At 42.8% G+C, this 16,230-nt stretch overlaps 1 protein-coding gene across 6 annotated transcripts in view; it reads left to right on the forward strand.

Annotated features, from left to right (window-relative positions):
• RNF170 (ring finger protein 170) overlaps window positions 1–16,230 on the forward strand; it is a 44,608-nt gene that overhangs the window by 12,033 nt on the left and 16,345 nt on the right. For 5 of the 6 annotated variants that reach the window (XM_050800437.1, XM_050800436.1, XM_050800438.1 and 2 more), the window contains one exon: window positions 13,714–13,789. The exons of the other annotated variant lie outside the window; for it this stretch is intronic. In XM_050800437.1, the coding sequence (XP_050656394.1) occupies window positions 13,714–13,789 (76 nt within the window). The remainder of the gene's footprint in view (window positions 1–13,713; window positions 13,790–16,230) is intronic. 6 annotated transcript variants of the gene reach the window in all.

Genomic DNA, 16,230 nt, shown 5'->3' on the forward strand with positions numbered 1-16,230 from the left:
TTGTTCTTAGGATTCATGACTAATGTTTTAATATACACCAAATAGAAAATATTGTATATTGCTGCAGGGCTCTGTCCTTGGGCCTTTTCTATTATTATTATTATTTTTTTGAAACCAGGTTTCACTCTGTAGCCCAGGCTGGAGAACAGTGGTGGTATCACACCTAGCTGCAGCCTGGACTTCCCATGTGCAGGTGATCCTCCCACCTCAGCCTCCTGAGTAGCTGGGACTACAGGTGCACATCAGCATGTGCAGCTAATTTTTTTGTATTATTATTATCATTATGTTTTGGTCAGATGGGTTTTTGCCATGTTGCCCAGGCTCATCTCTAACTCCTGGGCTCAGGCAATCCACCTGCCTCAGCCTCCCAAAGTGCTAGGATTACAGGTGTGAGCCACTAATTGTCAGTTGGGAGGGATAGCTAACATTGGTATAACAGAATTAAGATTCAGAAATAGTCAAGCCATATATCTATGGTCAACTGACCTTTGACAAGGGTGCCAGGACCACTCAGTGGGCAAAGGTTTCAACAAATAGTGCTAGGACAATTGGGTAGCCACATTCAAAAGATTAAAGTTGGACCACACCACACCAGATTAATTCAACAATCTAAATATCAGAGCTAAATGTAGGGGTAAATCATTATGACTAAATTTAGCAAAGGATCTTAGATATGATAACAAAAGCATGAGCAACAAAAGAAAAAGTAGACAAACCAGACTTCATCAAAGTTAAGGTATTTGGACAGGTACAGTGGCTCATGCCTGTAATCCCAGCACTTCGGGAGGATCACTTGAGCCCAGGAGTTGAAGACCAGCCTGGGCGACAGAGTGAGACCCTGTTCAGGCTGGAGTGTAGTGGCTGGATCTCGGCTCACTGCAACCTCCACCTCCCAGGTTCAAGTGATTCTCCTGCCTCAGCCTCCCGAGTAGCTGGGATTACAGCCACCGCACCCAGCTAATTTTATATTTTAATAGAGATGGGGTTTCACCATGTTAGCCAGGTTGGTCTCGAACTCCTGACCTCAGTTGATCCACCCACCTCGGCCTCCCAAAGTCAGGGGGTTACAGGCATGAGCCACCACGCCCAGCCTACCAAAAATTTTAAAATTAGGCGGGTGTGGTGGTGCACCTTGTAGTCTCAGCTACTTGGAGGCTGAGATGGCAAGATCACTTAAGCCTGGGAAGTCAAGTCTGCAGTGAGTTATGATCACACCACTGCATTTCAGCCTGGGCAACAGAATAAGACCCTGTCTCAGAAAAAAACAAAACAAAAAAATAAAAATACACGCTAAGGACCTATATAGACATTTTTCAAAAGAAGACATACAAATGGCCAAAAGGTTTATGAAAAAATGCTCAACATTACTAATCACCAGGGAAATGCAAATTAAAACCACAATGAGAAAAACCTTATATCTTTTAGGATGGCCGTTATCAAAAAGATGAAAACAATAAAGATGAAAGAAGCATTGGCATGGGTGTGGAGCAAAGGGAACTGTGGTGCACTTTTTTGGGGAGTATAAAATGGCACAGTTGTTGTGGAAAACAGTATGAAGGTTCCTCAAAAAGTTGAAAATGGACTACCATATGATCCAGCAATCACACTTTAGGGTAGTATATATCAAAAGGAAATTACATCAGTATGTTGAAAAGATATCTGTGCTCCCATGTTCATTGCAGCATTATTTACAATAGCTGAAATATGGAATCAAGTTAGGTGTTCACCAGTGAATGAATGAAGAAAATGTGATGTGAGTATATAGATCTCTCTGTATACACAATGGAATGCTTTTCAGTCCCTAAGAAGGAAGGAAATTCTGCCATTTTCAACAACATGGATGCACCTGGAGGACATGATGTTCACTGAAATAAGGCACAGAAAGACAAATACTGCACAGTCTCACTTAACTGTAAAATATGAAACATTTGAATTCACAGAAGCAGAGAGCAGAATGGTGGCTGTCAGGGGATGGAAAGATGTTAGTCAAACAGTGCAAAGTTTCAGTTACACATATGCATTTTTAAAAAGAGAGGTGGGGCACGGTGGCTCGTGACTGTAATTCCAGCACTTTGGGAGGCTGAGGCAGGCGGATCACCTGAGGTCAGGAGTTCAAGACCAGCCTGGCCAACATGGTGACTCTGTCTCTACTAAAAATATGAAAATTAGTCAGGTGTGGTATCATATGCCTGTAGTCCCAGCTACTCGGGAGGCTGAGGCTGGAGAACTGCTTGAACCCAGGAGGCAGAGGTTGCCGTGAGCCCAGATCGTACCACTGCACTCCAGCCTGGGCAGTGACAAGACCAAAACTCCCATCTTTTTTTTTGTTTTGTTTTGTTTTGTTTTTTGAGACGGAGTCTCGCCCTTTTGCCCAGGCTGGAGTGCAGTGGCGCGATCTCAACTCACTGCCAGTTCTGCTTCCTGGGTTCAGGCCATTCTACTGCCTCAGCCTCCCGTGTAGCTGGGACTGCAGGCACCTGCCACCATGCCCAGATAATGTTTTGTATTTTCAGTACAAACGGGGTTTCACCGTGTTAACCAGGAGGGTCTCAATCTCCTGACCTCGTGATCCGCCCGCCTCGGCCTCCCAAAGTGCTGAGATTACAGATGTGAGCCACCGCGCCCGGCCCAAAACTCCATCTTAAAAAAAAAGAAAAAAAGAAAAAGATCACAAAACCTTAAGTAACCTATTATGTTTAAAATTATATTTATAAGACTTTTTTTTTTTTTTTAAATTTTGAGACGGAGTCTGGCTCTGTAGACCAGGATGGAGTGCAGTGGAGCAATCTCGGCTCACTGCAAGCTCCGCCTCCTGGATTCAGGCCATTCTCCTGCCTCAGCCTCCCGAGTAGCTGGGGCTATAGGCGCCCACCACCATGCCCAGCTAATTTTTTTGTATTTTTAGTAGAGACGGGGTTTCACTATGTTTGCCAGGATGGTCTCAATCTCCTGACCTTGTGATCCACCCGCCTTGCCTTGGCCTTCCAAAGTGCTGGGATTACAGGCATGAGCCACCGCACCTGGCCAAGACTAATTTTATTTTAAATATTTTTCTATTATCTTCTGATTTCTCTACTATGAATATTTATTATTTGCATAATAAAAGTTTTTTTTTCCACATCACCAGACTAGAATGATGTGAAGCCCAAACTAAAAAGTTTCCATTTTTGCTGGCACAGTGGCTCATACCTATAATCCCAGCACTTTGGGAGGCTGAGGCAGGTGGATCCCCTGAGGTCAAGAGTTCGAGACCAGCCTGGCCAACATGATGAAATCCCCTCTCTACTCAAAATACAATAATTAGCCAGGTGTGGTGGTGGGTGCCTATAATCCCAGCTACCCAGGAGGCTGAGGCAGGAGAATTGCTTGAACCCGGGAGGCAGAGGTTGCAGTGAGCTGAGATCGCACCACTACACTCCAGCCTGGGCAACAAGCAAAACTCCATCTCAAAAAAAAAAAAAAATTCATTTAATAAGGCAATTGTATATTGTAGATGCTGAAAACTTTATTGGCTACTTTTATAAAATTAATAGCTAAAGGTCAAATCTGCATTATGTTCAGTTTGGGACTAGCATTTTAAACTGGAAAACATTCAGGGGAGACTGTCAAAATAGGGAAAGCTGAGGAAACAAATCATAAAATGCTTGAAGGAAGGAGGGATGTCTAGCTTAGGGAAGGGACTCTTGGACAGTAAAACTGTCTTTGTGATGAGGGCTTGGTCTTGTTAAAGAATAAAATTTTAATTTGTGCAGCAGCAATAGAAAAAAAAAAAAAATTAGAGCCAGGCTCAGTGGCTCACGCCTGTAATCCCAGCACTTTGGGAGGCTGAGGTGGATGGATCACTGGAGGTCAGGAGATCAAGACCAGCCTGACCAACATTGTGAAACTTCCGTCTCTACTAATAATATAAAAATTAGCTGGGTGTGGTGGTGGGCGCCTATAACCCCAGCTACTCGGAGGCTGAGTCAGGAGAATCTCTTGAACCTGGGAGGCGGAGGTTGCTGTGAGCCAAGATCACGCCACTATATTCCAGCCTGGATGACAAGAGCGAAACTCCATCTCAAAAAAAAAAAAAAAAGAATTAAATTTATTCTGCATGGTTTCATGGACAGAACTGGGGCCACTGGGACAGTGAGTGGAGATAAATGATGAGATTTTCACTCAGCCTACAGTGACATCTTTTCAAGTTACATAATGTGCTCCCGATTACTTGGACATTGTCTTGAGGTAATCAGTGAAGTAATCGTGATTACTGAGGTAATCATGATGTGTTGGGGAAGGGATGGCATGTGTAGTTTAAAATTCAGACAGGTCTCTTTTTTTTTTTTTGAGACAGAGTCTCACTCTGTCTCCACCCAGGCTGGAGTGCAGTGGCACAATCTTGACTCACTGCAACCTCCACCTCCTGGGTTCAAGCGACTCTTCTGCCTCAGCCTCCTGAGTAGCTGGGACTACAGGCACACATCACCATGCCTGGCTAATTCAGACCATTTTTAAGTGTGTAATTCTGTGGCGTTAAGTACACTCATATTGTTGTGTAACCATCATCACCATCTACTTCTAGAACTTCCTCATCATCCCAAACTTTATTTTATTTTTTTATTTTTAAATTTTAGATTTTGGGGGTGTGTGTGCAGGTCTTTTACATGGATATACTGCGTAATGGTGAGTTTGGGCTTCTAGTGAACCCATCACCTAAATAGTGAACACTGTACTCAATAGGTAGTATTTCAACCCTCACCCTCTTTCAGTCTCCCCACTTTTGAAGTTCCTGATGTCTATCATTTCCATCTTTATGTTTAGCTCCCACTTAATAAGTCAGAACATGTTATTTTTCTTTCTTTTTTTTTTCTTCTTGAGACAGGTTCTCTCTCTGGCGCCCAGGCTGGAGTGCAGTGGCACAATCTTGTCTCACTGCAACCTTCGCCCCCCAGGCTCAAATGATCCTCTCACCTCAGCCTCCCAAGTAGCTGAGACCACAGGCGCACACCACCATAGCCAGCTATTTTTTTGTATTTTTGGTAGAGACAAGGTTTTGCCATATTGCTCAGACTGGTCTTGAACTCCTGGGCTCAAGCAATCCACCCACCTCAGCCTCCCAAATTTCTGGGATTACAGGTGTGAGCCACTGTGCCTGGCCTGACCATGTGGTGTTTAATCTTCCCTAACAGAAACTTTATGCCCATCTAAGTAACAACTACCATGGTTCAGCTCTGGGTAACCTGTGTTCTACTTTGTGTCTCCATTAATGAGCTGATTTTATGCACCTCATAAAGTAGAATCATACAGTATTTGGGCTTTTGTGTTTAAGTTGTTTCACTTAGCATAATGTTTTCAAAGTTCATTTATGTTGTAACACGTATTAGAATTTCCTTCCTTTTTATTGATAAATAATATTTCATTGGGTATGGTGCTGACACCTATAATCCTAGCACTTTGGGAGGCTGAGGTAGGAGGATTGCTTGGGCCCAAGAGTTGGAGACTAGGCTGGACAACAGAGCAAGACCTTGTCTCTAAAAAATATTAAAATTTAAAATTTTTCATTGTATGTACATACCATACTTAGTTTCTCCATTCATTTGTCAGTGGTCATTTGGGTTACTCCCACCTTTTGGCTGTTGTGAATAATGCTGTTAGGAACTCTGGTGTACAAGTATCTGTTTGAGTCTATGTTTTCAACTGGAATTTCTGGGTCATAAAGTAATTTCTATGTTTAACATTTTAAGGAACCTCCAGACTGTTTCCCACAGTAACTGCCCTGCTTTATATTCCCACCAGCAAGGCACCATGGCAGTTTCTCTACGTCCTTGCCAACACTGTTATTCTCTATGTGTGTGTGTGTGTGTGTGTTTTAAATAATAACTATCCTTATAGGTATGAAGTGGTAACTCATTGTGGTTTTGATTTGTATTTCCCTACTGAGTAATTATGTTCAGCATCACTTCACATGGTTAGTGGCCATTCATCTGTCTGGTTTTTGAGGTTTCTTTTTGAGATAGGGTCTCATTCTGTTGCCCAGGCTAGAGTACAGTGGCGTGATTATGGCTCACTGCAGCCTCAAACTCCCAGGCTCAAGTGATCCTCCCACTTCAGCCTCCCAAGCTGGGACCATAGGTGTGCATCACCATGCCCAACTAATTTTTGTAGTTTTTGTAGAAACGGTGTTTCACCATGTTGCCCAGGCTGGTCTCAAACTCCTGGGCTCAAGCGATCTGCCCACCTTAGCCTCCCAAAGTGCGGAGGTTATAGGCATGAGCCACCGCTCCTGGCCCTAGTATTTGATTTTCTGTTTCTATATTACTTCACTTAGGAAAATCACCTGCAGCTGCATCCATGTTGCTGCAAAGGACATGATTTCTTTCCTTTTTATGGGTGCATAGTATTCTATTGTGTATATATAGCACATTTTCTTTATCTAGTCCACTATTGATGGGCATCTAGGTTGATTCCATGTCTTTGCTCCTGTAAATAGCAACACCAGAGTTTTGACCTGCTCTGTTTTCATCCTGGGCCAGTTCACTCCTCCTTAGGCAACCTGATGGTGCCCTGCTCCTGGGACGTCATCATATTGATGCCAAAGTTAGTGGGGACACCCAAGTGGCATATTGCATTACAGCTTAGAACTCCTAGGCTCAAACAATTCTCCTGCCTCAGCCTCCCGAGTAACTGGGACTACAGGTGTGCACCACCATACCTGGCAGTTTGTCTGTCTTCTGTGGAGAATTGACTATTGAAGACCATTGCCCGTTTTTGAATTGGGTTGTTTACTTTTTTGTTTTTGAGTTATGAGTTCTATATATATTCTGATATTATTATCAGATACAGTCATACCCCATAGATATTTCAGGTTTGGTTTCAGACCACTACAATAAAACGAATAAAGTGAGTCATATGAATTTTTTGGTTCCCTAGTGCATATAAAAGTTATGTTCACATTATATCATAGTCTTTGAAGTGTACAATAGCATTATGTCTAATAAACAATATACATACTTTAATTATAAAATACTTTATGGTTAAAAAATGCTAACAGTTATCTATCTGAACCTTCAGCAAGTCGTAATGTTTTTGCTGGTGGAGGGTCTTGACTCCATGTCAAGGCTGCTGACTGATCAGGGTGGTGGTTGCTGACAGTCGAGGTGGCTGTGGCAGTGTGATTTTTTTTTGAGACAGAGTATCGTTCTGTCGCCCAGGCTGGAGTGCAGTGGCATGATCTCAGCTCACTGCAACTTTCACCTCCTGGGTTCACGCAATTCTCCTCCCTCAGCCTCCTGAGTAGCTGGGATTAAAGGCGTGCACCACCATGCCCGGCTAATTTTTGTATTTTTAATAGAGACGGGGTTTCACCATGTTGGTCAGGCTTGTCTTGAACTCCTGATCTTGTGATCCGCCCGCCTCGGCCCCCCAAAGTGCTGGGATTACAGGCATGAGCCACTGCGCCTGGCTGGCAGTTTCTTAAAATGAGACAACAAATAAAGTTGCCACATTGACTGACTTTTCCTTTCACAAAAGATTCCTCTGTATGTAGCATGGGATGCACTTTGATTGCATATTATCCACAGACTTTCTTTTCAAAACTGGAGTCAATCCTCTCAAACCCTGCCTGGCTCTGCTGTATCTACTTTGTTTATGTAATATTTTAAATCCTTTGTTGTCATCTCAACAATGCTTACAACGTCATTACCAGGATTAGATTCCATCTTGAGAAACCACTTCTTTTGCTCATCCATAGGAAGCAACTCCTCATCTGATCAAATATGGTCATGATGCAGCAGTTTGGTCACATCTTTAGGCTCCACTTCTAATTCTAGTTTCCTTGCTGTTTCCACCATATCTGCAGTGACTTCTTCCTCTGAAGTCTTGAAACTCTCAAAGTCATCCATGAGGGCTGAAGTCAACTTCTTCCAAACTGCTGTAAATGTTGGTATTTTGATCTCCTCCCATGAATTAAGAATGTTCTTGGCGGGGCATGGTGGCTCACGCCTGTAATTCCAGCACTTTGGGAGGGCGAAGCAGGCAGATCACTTGAGGCCGGGAGTTTGAGACCAACCTGGCCAACACTGGTCAGCACAGGGCGAAACCCTGTCTCTACTAAAAATACAAACATTAGCCAGGCATGATAGCACACACCTGTAATCCCAGCTACTTGGGAGACTGAGGCACGATAATTGCTTGAACCTGGGAGACAGAGGTTCCGCCAAGCCAAGAGTGTACCACTGTACTCCCAGCCTGGGCAACAGGGTGAGACTGTGTCTCAAAAAAAAAAAAAAAAAAAAGAAAAGCTGGGCGCAGTGGCTCAAGCCTGTAATCCCAGCACTTTGGGAGGCCCGAGATGGGCGGATCATGAGGTCAGGAAATCGAGACCATCCTGGCTAACCTGGTGAAACCTCATCTCTACTAAAAAATACAAAAAACTAGCCAGGCGAGGTGGCAGGCGCCTGTAGTCCCAGCTACTCGGGAGGCTGAGGCAGGAGAATGGCGTAAACACGGGAGGCAGAGCTTGCAGTGAGCTGAGATCTGGCCACTGCACTCCAGCCTGGGCGACAGACAGAGCGAGACTCCGTCTCAAAAGAAAAAAAAAAGTTATTGGCTAGGTGCGGTGGCTCACGCCTGTAATGCCAGCAGTTTGGGAGGCCGAGGCAGGCGGATCACAAGGTCAGAAGATCGAGACCATCCTGGCTAACACAGTGAAACCACGTCTCTACTAAAAAATACAAAAAAATTAGTCAGGTATGGTGCGGGTGCCTGTAGTCCCAGTTACTTGGGAAGCTGAGGCAGGAGGATGGCATGAACCCGGGAGGCAGAGCTTGCAGTGAGCCGAGATCACGCCACTGCACTCCAGCCTGGGCGACAGAGTGAGAGATCTGTCTCAAAAAAAAAAAAATTTTTTTTGTTATTGAGCATAGCCAGCCTTCGTCAATGATCTTAGCTATATCTGGATAACTTGCTGCAGCTTCTGCATCAGCACTTGCTATTCCTAAAATAAAAGTTTGGGCTTCGTCTTTCCTTAAATGTCATGAACCAACCTCTGCTAGCTTTCAACTTTTCTTCTGTAGCTTCCTCTCCTCCCTCAGCTTCACAGAATTGAAGGAGGGAGGGACTTGGTCTAGATTAGGCTTTGGCTTAAGGAAATGTTGTGGCTGGTTTGATCTTCTATCCGGAGTACTCAAACTTTCTCCATGTCAGCAATAAAGCTGTTTTGCTTTTTTATCATTTATGTGTTCACTTGACTAATACTTTTAATGTCCCTCAGGAATTTTTCCTTTTAATTCACAACTTGGCCAGCTAGCACAACTTTTGCCCTAGCTCGACTTTCGACATGTCTTTTTCACAAAACTTAATCATTTCTGGGTTTTATGTGAAATGAGAGACATGCAAGTCTTCCTTTCACTTGGACACCTAGAGGCCACTGTAGAGTTATTAGTTGACCTAATTTTAATATTGTCAATGCCTCAGGGAATAGGAAGGTCTGAGGAGAGAGAGAGAGACTGAGGAATGGCTTGTCAATAGAGCAGTCAGAGCATACACAATGTTGATTGATTGATTGATTGATTGCAAGTATAACCAAAATGTGACACAGAAACATGAAGCAAGTGCATGCTGTTGGAAAAATGGTGCCAATAGTCTTGCTCAACACAAGGTTGTCACAACCTTCAGTTTGTAAAAAACACAATATCTGCTAAGTGCAATAAAGGGAAACAAAATCAGGATTTCCTGTATATGATTTGCCAATATTTTGTCCCTTTCTGTGGATATTCTTCTTACTCTCTTAAGTGCCCTTTGATATACATAGTTTCTAATTTTGAGAAGTCATCTTTGTGTTTTTTTCCTTTTTTTGGCCTGTGCTTTTGTCTTATATATAAGGAATCATTGCCAAAATCCAGTGGCATGAATATTTTCTTGCTTTTTCCTATCATCTGTATAGTTTTAACTCTTAAGTTTAGCCCTTTGATGCATTTTGAGTTTTTATATTTTTAATATGGATATTCAGTTTTCTGGCACTTATTTGTTGAAAGAGGATACTTTCTCTATTGAATGGTCTCGGCACCCTTGGCACCCTTGTCAAAAAGTATTTGACCATTGTCTAAATCAGTTTGGCTTGTTATAACAAATAACCATAGGCTGGGTGCGGTGGCTCACACCTGTAATCCTAGCACTTTGGGAGCCCGAGGCAGGCAGATCACTTGAGGTGAGGAGTTCAAGACCAGCCTGGCCAACATGGTGAAACCCCGCCTCTACTAAAAATATACAAATTAGCTGGAGATCACTTGAACCCGGCAGGTGGAAATTGCAGGGAGCCAAGATTGTGCCACTGCACTCCAGCCTGGCAACAGAGCAAGATCTGTCTCAAAAACAAATTTGTGGCCAGGCGCGGTGGCTCACACCTCTAATCCCAGCACTTTGGGAGGCCGAGGCAGGCGGATCATGAGGTCAGGAGATCGAGAGCATCCTTGCTAACACAGTGAAACCTCATCTCTACTAGAAACACAAAAAATTAGCTGGGCTACTCGGGAGGGTGAGGCAGGAGAATGACGTGAACCTGGGAAGCGGAGTTTGCAGTGAGCCGAGATGGCGCCACTGCACTCCAGCCTGGGCGACAGAGCAAGACTCAGTCTTAAAAAAAACAAAACAAAACAAAAAACAAGGCTGGGCATGGTGGCTCACGCCTGTAATCCCAGCACTTTGGGAATTCAAGGCAGGCAGATCATAAGGTCAGGAGATTGAGACCATCCTGGCTAACAAAGTGAAACCCCGTCTCTAGTAAAAATAAAAAAATTAGCAGGGCATGATGGCGTGCAGCTATAGTCCCAGCTACTTGGGAGGCTGAGGCAGGGGAATTGCTTGAACCCAGGAGGCAGAGGTTGCATTGAGCTGAGATTGTGCCACGGCACTCCAGCCTGGGCAACAGAGCAAGACTCCGTCTCAAAACAAAACAAACACACACACACACACACACAAAACAACCCCCCCCCCAAAAAAAAACAAATAACCATAGACTGGGTGGCTTAAACAACAAACATTTATTTCTCACAGTTTGAGAGCCTGGGAGGTCTAAGATCAAGGTGTTGTCAGATCTGGTGTCTGGCGAGACTCGGCTTCATGGGTTGTGGATGGTGGTTTTCTTGCTGTGTCTTTATACGGAAGAGAGTAGAGCAGGGAGCAGGTTATCTCATGTATCTTTTTGTAAGGGCAGTAATCCTATCACAAAGGCACCACCCTCATGACCTAATTACCTCCCAAAGGTTTTGTCTCCAAATACCATCATCATGGGAGTTACAGGCAGTATTTAGCAGCTTGGGCTATTTGTTCTTGTTTGGCTTCACAACAAGATGTAGGAATTCCTAAATCTGGTGGTAGAATATTTTAAAAAATATATTCTATTTAAATATATTTTTAATTTATATATATTTTAACATATAATTAAATAAATAGAATATTATATATTTTAAAAATACATTTAAATAGGATATATTTTTTAAAATATTCTACGACCAGATTTAAGAATTCTTACATCTTTCTTATAGAAAGAAGCCAGAGGAGAGGCTTTCCAGTCACGTGATTCATGTCTGTACTCTGAAACGTCATCACGATTTTTTTTCCAATGAAAAGGGAATGGTTTTCTACTCTCAAAGAATGGAGAAATGCCATTTAGCTAGGTATTCACTGGTATTTAAATGAGATGGTTCCTCTGCTAGTTAGATTGCTCCTTGACAGGGTGCTTTCATATAGTGAGTGCTTTCTTTCACAGATCATCTGTTCAATCATAAGAATGTGCCTTATTTTAAAATGAAGAATGCATCAAGCTTTAACAGGTTTAGGCCGGGCACGGTGGCTCATGCCTGTAATCCCCACACTTAGAGAGGCCGTGGCAGGCAGATCACCTGAAGTCAGGATCGAGACCAGCCTGGCCAACATGGTGAAACCCCATCTCTACTAAAAATACAGAAATTAGCCAGGTGTGGCGGCACATGCCTGTAATCCCAGCTACTCAGGAGGCTGAGGCAGGAGAATCGCTTGAACCTGGGAGGTGGAGGTTGCAGTGAGTTGAGATTGCGCCACCACACTCCAGTCTGGGTGACAGAGTGAGACTCCGTCTCAGCAACAACAAAATAAGATTTAACAGGTTTAAACAGAGTTCAAATTGTTTCATTGTTTAGATATTTGACTTTAAATTGCTTTTATGTCTTCTGTGAACTAACAGTTATATGTAGTTGATTTCTTTTTCTAAAATTTGCAGTTTTTTGCTAACAATTGAATAATCATAGGATAGATTTCTATACTTCTCCCTATCACATTCGAATATGAGAGTTCTTATCTCTGTTGGATATTGGCTTACCCAGAGAGTAAAGGCTCTTCTGTGGAGTAACCTTGGGACTGTGTAGACTTAAAATATTCTTGTTTAAGACATTTATGTTTAGAAGATACATTAATAGCCAAATGAAATTAAGCTGTGATAACATGTAACACTTTGCCCTCACCCTACTTACCAGCCTGACCAACACATCTTTCTTTCTTTTTTTTCTTTTTTTTTTTTAAGACAGTTTTTTGCTCTTGTTGCCCAGGCTGGAGTGCAATGGCACAATCTTGGCTTACCACAACCTCCACCTCCCGGGTTCAAGCGATTCTCCTGCCTCAGCCTCCCGAGTAGCTGGGATTACAGGCATTTGCCACCAAGCCCGGCTAATTTTGTATTTTTAATAGAGACAGGGTTTCTCCATGTTGGTCAGGCTGGTCTCGAACCCTGACCTCAGGTGATCCACCCACCTCGGCCTCCCAAAGTGCTGGGATTACAGGCATGAGCCACCGCGCCCAGCCAACATCTGACTTTCAATATGGGATGTTTTATCCCATCCATTTATGTTAGCCACTAACCGCTTGCCTTTGATTCACCATTTTAATTGTTAATGTCAAGATATTAGTGACATGTTAAGTTTTGGCTTTTCTGCCTTTTTTTTTTTTTTTTTTTTTGAGACAGAGTCTTGCCATTGTCAGCCCAGGCTGGAGTGCAATGGCGCGATCTCAGCTCACTGCAACCTCTGCGTCCTGAGTTCCAGCAATTCTCCTGCCTCAGCTTCCTGAGTAGCTGAGATTATAGGCACCCACCACCAAGCCTGGCTAATTTTTGTATTTTTAGTAAAGGCAGGGTTTCACCATGTTGGCCAGGCTGGTCTCAAACTCCTAACCTCAGGTGATCCACCTCAGGTGATCGGCCTCCAAAAGTGCTGGGATTACAGGCGTGAGTCACCACACCTGGCCAAGTTTTGGCTTTTCTACATTAAATAATTTTAGTTTCTGCTCTGTTCCCCTCCCCTAATACCTGAAAATTAGGAGAAGGATCTAATTAGATGTGGAAAAGCATTCAAATGCATAATAGTAGGTAAAATTAGATAACTGCTTATTTTGAAGAAATTTCACCAAAGAAACAAATGTTCTTTACATTATTTGTAAGCTTCCATTTACAATAGATTTCCAAGGTACTAGGCCTCTGGATTTTACCATTTGCCACTTAAACCTGAAATTGGCTAATAATCAGTGATCTCAGAAGAACTCACCACAGGACAGCCTGAAACGTACAGTCCCGGAAGTGAAGTGCTTGTATGCCATCAATTACATTAATTACCAGTAGTTATAAGTCAGAAAGTAGACCCATGAATAAAATGGATTCATCTGATAATATTTTCTATTCAAAATTTATTATATTCTATTCAACAGAAATGTACATCAAAACATTCACCCAGAAAACCAGGAGCTAGTAAGGGTACTTCGAGAACAGCTTCAAACAGAACAGGTATTGTATATATATTTATTTGAGGAGTAGATGTGATAGCTCCCTTTGCATGTGAAATTGTGATAGAACATTAGTAAATTACTTTTAGGAAACATGGGCTTCTTTCCGGCTTCAAATTACCTTATATTATTTTATAGATTGTATATTTGCAGAATGGGCAAATTGCCTAGCCTTAATCTATTCAGATGTCTTCATGTTTGTTTATTATTAATTTGCTTTAAAATATAGCAGTTTTCCTATTGTTTATTAGTGTAGAAATAATTGCTGTCTAATTGACCTTAATGAAATGTAGTGGAAAAACCCTTTTTTTCTGACATATATTCCCTAACATCTACAAAGAAATAACTAGAAGAGGTGGCTGTTTTGGTTTTTTTCTCCTTTTTTCTTCAGTTGCCAAAGTTGTAACAATAAAACTAGCTAGGCAAAGAAAAAAATTAATGTCTTTCCTGTTTGTTCTTTGCTTTTTACCAGATGGAATCTGTAAGAATTGGAGATATACTTTATGAAGCCTGGAATAAATAGGATATTGTACACCTTCATGCCGAGATATCTAACATCAAGAAACAAAATTAAAAATTCCTTTCCTACTGATCAAACTTCACTTCCAATAAGGGTTTCGTTTTTTTAATTAAAAAGAGACAGGGTCTCACTATGTTGCCCTGGCTGCTGTCTAACTTTTGAGCTCAAGCACTCCTCTCACCTCGGCCTCCCAGAGTGCTAGGATTACAGTCTGGGCATGGTGGCTCACACCTGTAATCCCAGCACTTTGGGAGGTCGAGGCGGGAGAATCACTTGAGCTTAGGAGTTCCAGACCAGTTTGGGCAGCATGGCAAAACCCCGTCTCTACTAAAAATACAAAAGCTAGCTGGGTATGGTGGTGCACAGCTATAGTCCCAGCTACTCAGGAGGCTGAGGTGGGAGGATCTCATGATCCTGGGAGGTTGAGGCTGCAGTGAGCTGTGCTTGCTCCACTAAAACCAAAGTGCTGGGATTATAAGTGTGAGCCAGCACGCCTGGCCCCAATAAGGGTTTTATAATTTATCCATTCACCAAATATTTTTTGAACATCTACCACATGCCATACATTTTCTAGGCATTGGGAATTCAATCGTGAATTAAACAGACAAAAATTCCTACCCTCATGGAACTTATATTCATTGATACAAGAATAACTTAAGCAGGGCCAGGCACAGTGGCTCATGCCTGTAATCCCAGCACTTTGGGAGGCTGAGGTGGGCGGATCACGAGGTCAGGAGATCAAGACTCTCCTGGCCAACACGGTGAAACCCCATCTGCACTAAAAATACAAAAATTAGCTGGGCGTGCTGGTGCACACCTGTTGTCCCAGCTACTTGGGAAACTGAGGCAGGAGAATCACTTGAACCCCGGAGGGGGAGGGTGCAGTGAGCTGAGATTGCGCCACTGCACTCCAGCCTGGTGACAGAGAGCGAGACTCCGTCTAAAAAAAAAGCAATACTTTAAGCCTATTAGTAATACTCTGTTCCATAACAATTGTTACCCATAATTCATGTTGAGATAGGTTTTATAATTTACAAAGTGATTTCCCAAACAACAATCGTATTTAATCTTTAGACATAAGTAAGGCAATTATAATTATTCTCATTAACATATGAGACTGCTAAGATTTGCTAACACTGACACTAGCGATTTCATGACTGGGTTCAGCTATGGAGGGGCCCCAGATTGAAGTGAATCTTCCAGGTCTCCTTGCAGCAGTGTCCACTCATCTGCCTCACCTCTTCCTGAGGCCCGGCACACAGCTCTCAGAGTGAAAATAAGGGTGGCGATGTAGTCTATTCTTTGCTGTCTAGTATGACAGCCACCAGCTACCTGTGGCTATTCAAGTGAGTTAAATAGAATCTGAAATTAAGTCTTCTCGTCACACTGGCCACATTTCAAGTACACAATGGCCACATGTGGCTCGTGGCTACTGTATTGGACAGCACTGATAAAGATTTCAATTACTGCAGAAAGTTCTATTGGACATCTCTGTTAATTGATTTTTGTCAGTTTCTTTAAAAATTAATAAGGAGTTGGGAGTTATACCTGATGTAAATGACGAGTTGATGGGTGCAGCACACCAACAAGGCACAAGTATACATATGTAACAAACCTGCACGTTATGCACATGTACCCTACAACTTAAAGTATAATAATAATAAATAAATTAAAAAAATTAATAAGGAGAAGGCTGGGTGCAGTGGCTCACGCCTGTAATCCCAGCACTTTGGGAGGCTGAGGCAGGCAGATCACCTGAGGTCAGGAGTTCAAGACCAGCCTGGTCAACATGGCGAAACCCTGTCTCTACTAAAAATACAAATTTAGCTGGGCTTGGTAGTGGCCACTTGTAATCCCAGCTACTCCAGAGGCAGGAGAATCACTTGAACCCGGGAGGCAGAGGTTTCAGTGAGCTGCGATTG

The sequence above is a fragment of the Macaca thibetana genome, chromosome 8 (assembly GCF_024542745.1).
Source record: "Macaca thibetana thibetana isolate TM-01 chromosome 8, ASM2454274v1, whole genome shotgun sequence".
NCBI lineage: Eukaryota > Metazoa > Chordata > Mammalia > Primates > Cercopithecidae > Macaca > Macaca thibetana.